The sequence below is a fragment of the Lactuca sativa genome, chromosome 9 (assembly GCF_002870075.4).
Source record: "Lactuca sativa cultivar Salinas chromosome 9, Lsat_Salinas_v11, whole genome shotgun sequence".
Taxonomy (NCBI): Eukaryota; Viridiplantae; Streptophyta; class Magnoliopsida; order Asterales; family Asteraceae; genus Lactuca; species Lactuca sativa.
Window position 1 is genome coordinate 80,914,825 of NC_056631.2, and position 10,803 is coordinate 80,925,627.

Here is a 10,803-nt window from a genome sequence, read left to right on the forward strand (position 1 = left end):
ATATCGGACTTTGGATAACCTTTAGGAAAAGAGGCCACTGTTGGGCTTTTAGTGCCATTAGGTTGGGCCGTAGATTTTCAGGTCAAGTAAGGAAAAGGGTAAAATGGTCTTTTACCCTGGGTGTTGGACAAGTAAATTAGATTCCCAGTTATGGTTTATGTCCCAATTATTAATTGAGGTTTTATTTGATTGATTATTGTATGTATGTCGGGCGGGGCTCGATGTTAGGCGGGGCCTGATGGGTGTGATGGGCGAAACCCAACACATGATACAGACAGATCTGCTCTGAGCGGGGACCGATGGATGTCGGGCATGGCCCATTGTATGATTGATATGTATGGTATGAGGTGTTGGGGCACTCACAAAGCTTCGTGCTTACGGTTTTCGGTTTATGTTTCAGGTACTTCCGGATCAAAGGGCAGGAGCTCGGGGTAATCACATCGCACACACCATGATTTCCACCTTATTTGACTTTGATGTATTGGGATTATTGATTGGCATACTCAGATTTTCCTTTATGAATTTAAGAACACGTTTGGTTGATGGTTTTATTATTATGAAAACGAAATTTTTGGTTTTAGATTTTGGGACGTTACAATAAAAAATTCCAATGTTACAATCATTTTTTTGTCACCGCGTGTAAAGCTTCCACTGCAATAATGAAGAGAAAATTTGCCAGTGGATCTCCCTGTCGTACATCCCTATGAACCGTGATCTTTGATCTTTGTTGGTGTATCGTTGATAATAACTGATGATCTAGTGGATTCTAAGCAACCATTCATCCATGATTTCCAAATGGTTTGGAAACCCATTTGTTCTACTATGGAGTCTAGAAAACTCAAGCTCAATGTGTCAGATAGTTTTTTCAAAATCTATTATAAACATCATCCGTTCTCTTTTTGGGTGTTTGATCCAGGAGAGTACCCAACTGATGATTAGATGTCAATCTAGAATGTTTCATCCTGACACAAACACAAATTAAACGCACTCACCATCGAGCTAATTATCTTTTTTATTCTAATTTCTAGAGGTTAAGAGGGTTTGTTTACCTAGGAAATAAGATATTGATAAAATTTCTCTAAACTAGAAGTCAAGTCTAAGGCTAGGCGGAGTGGAGACAGCAACCCTCGACGAATCCGATGTGTACTCGGCAAACACCACCCCGCGAACTCGGCATCCCGAGTTCGGCACCCTAACTCGACATCTTATTACCGAGTCTCTCTCAACCCTCTATTTTCACAACATTCTATTGTCACTCTCTCTCCTCCTTCTCTTCTCTCAAACCTCTTGGTTGGCAAAACAAGTTGCAGGCTGAGGTGGAGCTCGGTGACTTGTACACCACTCCCCTCAGCCTAATGTCGTATTATGTACTTCACTATAGTTTCAACAATACACTACGTTCTTTTAATTTAAATAAAATAAAATGATCATCTTATTATAAGACAAAATATTTACTTTTTATACATTTTATTTTGAGAATTTGAGGGGCATGGCCTGCCCATGTGTTAACATGATGATGTGTAATTGGGAAATAATAAATAAGATTTTTGACATTTTAGTGCACAAATTCAAACAAGTGAATCATGATTTGTTCTCCAACCACTACCATCATTTATTGCCACCACATTTATGTCCGCTGCCCATGATTATCTCACTATTCATATTCAAGTAGGTGTAACCTAAAATTTCAAAATAAAGTTCTTTCCTTTACCAAAATTAAACAAAGTGTCGCACCACATATCAAACAATGCATCATCATCATTACTTCATTCAAAGGTGCTGATTAATGATATTAAAACGAGAAATTGACAAATCTAAAAAAATATTAAATTTATTTTAAAAAATAAAACAAAAAAAAACTTTTTCATGATAAAAAATTTCCAGTGCAAAATGTCTAAATTTCAGAAGAAAAAAAAAAACATTTTATAGGCCGTGACAAATATACATATTGGGAAGGTGACCCACCTAATTTTTTTATACAAGTAATATATAAAATTTATTTATGTACCATCTAAAATTTTATGACTGACCTCCCTTAAATTGTTTGACAAAGAAGTTAATAAAATTCATAACTTTTAAAACTCATATTTTATATCTTGATAGCCCAAATACTTAAATACTCATTAAGAAAATAACCCAATAAAATTTTTGAGTTATAGTTTATTTCATATATTAAAAAAAATTGTTTTATATAGTGTTAGTAATGATTTAATTGTCAAAATATTTAAAGATATTAGACCTCGTCGGATACAGTTAGAGATTTAAATCGTTTTTCCTTATACGACCTGATGGCTATCCCTTGTTTTGACTATTTTATTTCTATATATCAGTTTATTTAAATAGTGAACCACGTACGTTTTCTATTCTAGACTCGTTAGTGTTTATAAGTTTGACGTGCAACTTCACATGTGTGACATGCAAGCCCAAAACAATGATCTTTCGAATAAAAGACCGTAAGTTTAACTTGTGAATTTATGTTTCAACGTGATAATGTTCATGTTTTTATGAAAACCGTGATATGAGGTTTTGTCAAGTAACATTTTTCTGGAATTTTTTTGAAATAGTAATCTTTAAAGATTATTTTTACAGCAAAATAGAAAATAAAGTTTTATATTGCTAAAGCGAGATCAAAGGTTGAGAGAAGTTTTACAAAAAAGAATGGTGTAAAAATGAATATATATATATATATATATATATATATATATATATATATATATATATATATATATATATATATATATATATATATATATATATATATATATATATATATATACTATCTTATAAAACAAACCCCATTATTTCTAAAAATAAATTGAATAAAATAATAATATTTTTTTAAGACGTCCAAATCATTAAGCTAATTGTACAACTAATCACTAATAAAATAATATTAAAATTTAAACAAACTCCTATAAATCTTCTCTTTCAAAGTTTTGACCAGATCTTTTTTCATCCAAATAAATACTCAACACCCTATAATTTGGTCATTTCATGAATTTTCTTTATTTTTAACTAGTTGTGAGACCCCGTATAATATACGGGTTGATTACAACAAAATGTTAAGTACGAACGATTAAATAGAAATTTTATTTGAATTTAAAATTGAAATAAGTGAAAACTATGAGAAAAAAACATGCAAAGAATAAATTAATTAAAATTATGTGTTTAGTGTGTACTAAACGGGTTAATTATAACAAAATATTAAACATAAAAGTTTAAACTGTAAATTTATTTGGAATTGAATTTGAAATTTAAAATTTAAAATTTACATTTTGATAGTCATTATGGTAGGTTTAATTTATGGAAAGTAAATTAATGATATATTGAAAATGAAAATTAAAGTATTGACAAGTGGAAAATAAATATATCTCAAATTATGACAAAATGACATGTGGCTAATCTTATGAAAGAAGGAAATGTGGCAAAGTCATTTTCATTTATTAGAGTAGATATGACATGTTTTCTAAAACAAACTAATGATTGAATTGAAAATAATCATTCTCCATCAAAAAGAAATTAATTGTCGAAACAAACTATTTGTCGTCCGCCGCTTTGCGTGTATATATATATATATATATATATATATATATATATATATATATATATATATATATATATATATATATATATATATATATATATAAGACCAAAGACAGTTTTGCAGTGGAATTTTATTAACTTTTGTCTATTTTTTGAATATATAAAGATTGGTTTTCAAACTTTGGAATACTTGTATGTTTCGGACTTCGTACTGTTCTTAGGTTGGTGGAGGGGGACTCGGCATGCCAAGCTCAGCTCGACAACTCGGTGGAAAATTACCAATAAGAGAGAATATAGATTTGGGTGTTATTAAGGAAGAACACAATTAGCTTTGCAACTTTGGTAGATTCAGTCTCTGCAGTTTCGTGCAATGACGGATTCTACCTCAAAGTTGAAATATCTCTTTCAAACTGACTTCATGAAATTACACAATATCCCCATGAACTTATAAAACCTATTTATATTAAGAGAAATTAAATAAACCTAATTAATTTTAATTATTATTATTATTATTATTAATTTAACTTCTTTTACATCTATATAATGCATTTTATTTAGTTATTTCATTTGCCAAACCTACAAAACTTTGTCTTTGATTATTTTTTATATTAATTAATTTTAAAAAAATTAACATGGCAAGTATGGCAACCCATGCCATGTAAACGACAAAAATTTGAAGCAGTGTGACAAATCCTAGGTGACGCCTACATGGACCATGACAAACTTGGCATCACTCCCTCCGGCCTTAGGCTGATGGGTGTGGTGTCACATTTGTCACGCTCCACGTATGCATCACGTCACACTTGTAACACTTTAGCCAAAATTTGTCATTTCCTAGGCGCGAGTTATACACTTACCATGTTACCTTTTTTTAATATACAAAGTAAATATTTCAAATATAGCATTTTTAAAAAAACTAAAAAATATAGAAACTTAAAATAAAAACATAGAAATTCAAAAATACAACAAACACACAAAAAATAGAATTTAAAATAAAAAACATAGAAACTAAAACTACCAACCTGGATAGACCTAAATGACATCTTTATCGGAAAATCGACCTTCCAAATCATCGATCGGTTTCGCGTTAAGATCGATGTGGTCGACGTTCCAAATATATATCGTCAAGTCCCTACAAAGAACATGATGTGTCTCAACTTCACGCTTCCAACCTCAAAAGTTTGTGTTGGTGGAACGAACTCGTTTTTGTTATACTCACATATTGCATTTTCTTCGTCTTTAAGAATCATATTATGTAATATGATACAACTATACATCACCTCGCTCATTTTCTTCTCCTCCATATAAGGCGCGTGCTATTTAAGAATATGCCAAAGTTTTTTCAAAGCTCCAAATGTTCGTTCAACATCCTTTCTCGCCTTCTCTTGAGCTCTCTTAAACTTCAACCTTTTGCGATCATTTGGACAAGATAATGACTTCACGAAACAAGCACGCTTCAGATAGTTCCTATCCACAAGATAATACACATTCTTATACGATGTTCCAACAACTTGAAAGGATTAGTCGGGTGCAGTCTCGTTATACATGTCGTCAAGTAACGAAGACATGTTAAGAACAATAATGTCATTGAGGGAGCCAACTAAGCCAAAAAAATACATGTCATATCCACGTATACTGTGAGGCCACTGCTTCAAGTATAACGGTTGGGTAACCATGATCGCCTTGGGTGTATTGCCCTTTATGGGCATTCGGACAACAACCCCATGCCCAGTGGAGGCAATCTAGGCTTCCTATCATTCGAGGAAACCATGCACATTTAAGTGATGAGCATATAATTGTAGGATATTACTACAAGTAGGTTTGTACATATATCGTGGACCATATAATCTCATGACATACTTGCAAAATTTGTGAAGTCTAGTTTGTGCAGTATGTCTGGACATCCTAAGGTTCTCCTCTAATACATTAGGGCAAGTGGCATACGCTAATTGACAAAGTGCATCAATGCATTTTTGTGTATGAGTAAAACCAACTGTACCTCTAGCATCTCGACATTGTTGAAAAAATGGACACGTTGTCATGATGTCGTTGACTATACGCAAAAATAGAATTTATGCATACGGAACCAACGACGAAAATAATATCCTATAAAGTTGGCGTCATCCACAAAGTAATCTTGCATGAGTCGTTCATTAGCCGCCTCACGAAATCTTTGTATGTACCTTCTCTTCCTTCGATGTGCATTCTCCGCATTTTCTTGTTGTAGTTGCTCGAGCATCTGTTCCACCTTCTGAATAACCTCTATGGTCATTTCAAGCAAAACATCAAACATGCCCGATAAAGATGACGGATACGACATTTTGAGAGAGTGTATATGAGTTGTAAATTGATTTTGATTAGTTGAAATGGATAAGGGTTATAGTATTTATAGGAGGTTTTTAAAAAATGGAAGTAGCCGTTGTAGCCACCCCATTAGTCTATTCAACATAGTCAAACTCGACATTTATTCAACGAGATACCGTCGGCCCGGTGTGCGCCGAAGTCGCCGAGCTCCTAATTGAGCCCATATCGTCCAACCTCATGTTACTCCAAAATATACAATGTCGTTTCAAAATATCACTTTCAGATTCTGAAATATTTTTATGCCGCATGGGACAAACCACCACTAATCCAAAATGTGACATTTTTGATAAAGTGTAATATTTCAAATTTCAAAATAAAAAGGTTATTTTTGTTATTTAGCTCGTTTATAAAGTTATCGACATCTCAATATTTTTGTACTTCATTAACTTTTGTTAAGTAAAACTTTAATAGTATACCTTTTAAATCTACTAAACTAAATCAAAACAAATAACAGCTTGTATGTATTTTCGTTGTATCTGCTGTATCTTTGGTGGAAGTTGTACGGAGTAAAAGAAAGTCGCCGAAAGGAGAAAGGGACATAGATATAAATTAAAAATATGAACTCAACAAATGAAGGAGAACGAGGAAAAAGAAATTCCCCAATTTCAGTTCAAATTATTTTTTAGTCGCAAGTAATGCGAATTGAGAAACGAAGAACCAGAATTCTTCCAACGGTTAGTAAAATTAAACACCATTTTAATGCACCGACATCTTTAATTTACAATCAATTTCAGCTTTCTCTCTCTTTCTTTACTCGATTTCGCCGGCGATTTTAAGTGTTGAACAAGTTTCAGTACAATACCGTTGGAGAAAAAGCTTAAAAATCAACACTTTTCAGCAAATAGAAAATCTACATTGATTCGTGATACATTTTTGGTGTTTGTTTTTTTTGTTTATGTTTAGCTGCCATTGAAGTCGATCGCGAGCTCTTGCTGGATTCCGATTCATTGATTTGTTGTTGATTTCACCGTTTTGGTTATACAGGTAATCGTTTCTAGATCTCGTTGATAGCTGATAGTGATCAATAGTTTGTCTTAATTGATCGCTTTTTTATTGTTTATTTGTTTCTGTTGATTGTGGTTATGATTTGAAGAAAATTCAAATCCAAGAAGGCGGATTTTGTTTGTCGTTAGGTGATTTTATTAATTAAAGGCTGCTGCATTAGACATTGGAAGATTTGAAATCAGCCATAGATATGCATTTTAAATAATTAAAGGCTGCTACATTAGGTCAAATTCAATCCTTTTTTTTTTTTTTGTTCTTAACCCTAAAAACAAACAGAATCCTGTAACCATATTCTTGATAGTTGATAATCATGGAAGCTTTTGAATATTATTTTGTCCATTTTTATATCTGCATGTACACGTAGAGGAAATATTGAATCTTGAAGCCAATTCATGTAAAGGAAAATGAGTGAGAATGGTAACAAAGTTTTGAAAATTGTATAAAAAATACCATTTAATTTTGTTTTATACAAAAAATACCAACAAATATTGCATTTGATACATATAACCATTTGTTTAAAAAACACAATTTCATCACCTATCCAATAATATGTACAAATGATATAATTTGTTACAAACAATTAACTTTAGTTCATATGTGTAATAAATAATGTAGTTTATTAGTAATTTTTGTAAAAGTTTATTACCTCCTAACTAAGTAACTAGTAATACATAACATTTTGAAATTTATTGAAATTTGCTTTATGTCCAAGAATATGTTTTGCTTTTTGCAAAAAGAAGTGCACTTAGCTTTTTTTTTCTTTTCTTTTAATTAGTGTTTCCTCTTTTTCTTTTTAGGTTAGATTCTCCTTATCACTGAATTCCTTTATTTTGTTTTTTTGTAACATAAATTTGTTCTCCACTATCACAAACAATCTTTAACTGGAATAAAAATTGAATATATATAGAAAGATCTTAACTAAAGTTCCGTTTTTTTAAACATTTAAGCTCATACTTCTGAAAAAAACTAAAGTTCAAACAATTATTTTCTGCTTTATGTAAACAAATTTAAGTATATATTTTTCTTCTTCTTCATTTAGGTGTTCAATCACGAGATCCATTAATGGAAAACTCAATCAAGCATCGATTATTATCAGTCGCCATTTTCATGCTCCTAAATCTTCACATCACCATTGCTGATCTGAGCTCCGATACTGAAGCTCTCCTTAAGTTCGCTTCATCAGTGCCACACCTCAGAAAACTCAACTGGAATTCCACTCTCCCGATTTGCAGTTCGTGGTTTGGAGTTAAATGTAACGACGCCGGAACACGTGTCACCGCCGTTCATCTCCCCGGCGTCGGACTTTACGGCCGGATTCCGCCAAATACCATCGGAAAACTAGACGCACTCAAAATCCTAAGCCTCCGATCGAACTTTCTCACCGGGAATCTTCCTTCAGATATTCCGTCTATTCCTTCTCTTCAATCTCTCTACCTTCAACATAATAACTTCTCCGGTAACATTCCTCTTCCTCTTTCCCCTAAAATAACTGTTCTAGATCTCTCCTTCAATTCCTTCTCCGGTAACATTCCGGCGGCGATTAAAAATCTCACTCGTCTCACCTCATTGAACCTCCAGTTCAATTCGTTTTCCGGCGCCGTTCCCGAGCTTAACCTCACTAGGTTACGACTCCTAAACGTTAGCTACAACACCTTAACCGGTTCAATCCCTGAATCCCTCCAGAAATTTCCAGTTTCTGCATTCGAAGGGAACTCATTCTTATGTGGACAACCTCTGAGTCTATGTTCATCTTCTTCTTCTTCTCCGATCAGTCTCCCATCTCCGGCGAAACATAAGAAACTCAGTACCGGAGCTATCATCGGAATCGCAATAGGAGGATTGTTTGTACTAATACTACTCGCTATCTTCTTCGTTTGTTGTTTGAAGAAGAAAAACGACGAAGATTCAGTCCGTTCATTGAAAGTCAAAGCAGTGACGGCTGGGAAAAATGAAAAGTCCGATGACTTTGGAAGCGGAGTTCAAGCGGCGGAGAAGAATAAGTTGGTTTTTCTCGATGGAAGTGGTTATAACTTCGATCTTGAAGATCTGTTGAGAGCGTCAGCGGAGGTTCTCGGAAAAGGAAGCTATGGGACGGCGTATAAGGCGATTCTGGATGAAGAAACGACGGTGGTGGTGAAACGGATTCGAGAAATTGGGGTGGCGAAGAAGGAATTTGAGCAGCATATGGAGTTTGTAGGGAGGATCGGAAAACACCCGAATATTGTTCCGGTGTGCGCTTATTACTTCTCAAAGGATGAAAAGCTTCTTGTTTACGAGTATATGTATTCCGGCAGCCTCTCCTCCCTCTTACACGGTATACAAAATCATCTTCCCCAACATCTTACAATGTGTTAGTTTAGTACTTATGATTTTTTAACTTGTTTGAATAGGTAACAGAGGCATAGGAAGAACACCATTAAATTGGGATTCAAGAGTAAAGATCTCACTGGAATCCGCAAAAGGAATCGCTCATATCCACTCAGAAGGAGGCGCGAAATTCAACCATGGTAACATCAAATCATCAAACATTCTTCTCACCAAACACCTCGAGGGTTGCGTATCGGATCTAGGGTTAGCTCCATTGATGAACTTCCTCCCAACAAAATCCCGATTCGTTGGATACTACGCTCCGGAGGTAATCGAAACCCGAAAATTCACACACAAATCCGATGTTTACAGTTTCGGAGTCCTGCTTCTTGAGATCTTGACCGGAAAAGCTCCACTTCCGCTCCCGTCGTCCAGTCAAGAGGAGGTGGTTGATTTGCCGCGGTGGGTCCGGTCGGTGGTCCGGGAGGAATGGACGGCGGAGGTGTTTGATGTGGAATTAATGAAGGAACAACATGTGGAGGAGGAGATGGTGCAGATGCTTCAGATTGGGCTTGCGTGTGTGACTAGGGTTCCGGATATGAGACCGTCGATGGAGGAAGTTGTTAGGATGATTAGTGATTTACGGCCGTCGGAATCTTCTGATAATCGGCCGTCGTCGGAGGATAATAGGTCTAATGTGGCTACTCCCTGATTGTTTTGATCTGTAGTTCCGACGTCCTGGTGATTTCCATAGGTTTTATATTATTCAAAGTTGCAAAATATAGATGTTATTTTTTTTTATATATTATTATTATTATTATTATTATTATTGTCATTGTCATTTCCTTTCGTGTTAAAGTAAATTATCTTTCATGTTAAAGTAAATTATACAAATGGTCCGTCCGATTTTTGGTTGTTTGCGTGTTTGTTTCCTTTTTATAATTTGGATCACTTTTATGTTGTGATTTCATGAAATTTGAGATGAGCAAAAGGACCGTGAGATGAGCAAAAGGACCGAACCGGACCGGAACCGGGAACCGGCTTCGGCCAAAATCAAGAACCGAACCGGCCTGGCGGTTCTACCGGTTCCGGTTCCTACCGGTTCTTGTCGTGTCTTCAAATGTTGGAACCGGCCCTCGAAAAATAGCATCATACGGTTTCGGTTTTTACCGGTTCTACCGGTTTTTGCCGGTTCTACCGGTTCCGGTTATATCGGTTTCGGTTCCTACCGGTTCCAAAAATCCACAAAAATAACGTCCCGGTCCCGGCCCAACCGGTTCCATCGGGTTCCGGTTCCGGTACCGGTTCCAGCCGGTTCCCCGGTCCATATGCTCATCCCTACATGAAATGATTAAATAAAGGGATGTGTATGAAAAATTAATCAGGAAAAACTGAAATTTGTAAAATGATCATTGACTTCCGCAAATAAGGGCTCTATAGAAGCCTTAAACCTCATGAACCTGAATAGCACAAGGGCTCTATGGAAGCCTTAAACATCTGATGAACCTGAATACTACTGAGGAAATGAAGTGGTAGGGGTATTTTTGTAAAATCACCAAACAGAAAAAAAGGTTTTGTAGTGTT

At 34.8% G+C, this 10,803-nt stretch overlaps 1 protein-coding gene across 2 annotated transcripts; it reads left to right on the forward strand.

The window, feature by feature from the left end:
* Window positions 1-6,438: 6,438 nt before the first annotated feature.
* On the forward strand, window positions 6,439-10,048 carry LOC111885413 (probable inactive receptor kinase At5g58300). Of its 2 annotated transcripts, XM_023881679.3 has the most exons (4): window positions 6,439-6,581; window positions 6,811-6,891; window positions 7,952-9,226; window positions 9,303-10,048. In XM_023881679.3, the coding sequence occupies exons 3-4, from the start codon at window positions 7,975-7,977 to the stop codon at window positions 9,929-9,931; spliced, it is 1,881 nt and encodes a 626-aa protein (XP_023737447.1). In that variant the 5' UTR covers window positions 6,439-6,581; window positions 6,811-6,891; window positions 7,952-7,974; the 3' UTR covers window positions 9,932-10,048. The 2 variants fall into 2 exon arrangements, with proteins under 2 accessions (XP_023737447.1, XP_023737446.1); XM_023881678.3 differs by lacking the exons at window positions 6,439-6,581; window positions 6,811-6,891 and having other exon boundaries at window positions 7,722-9,226.
* Window positions 10,049-10,803: the final 755 nt, after the last annotated feature.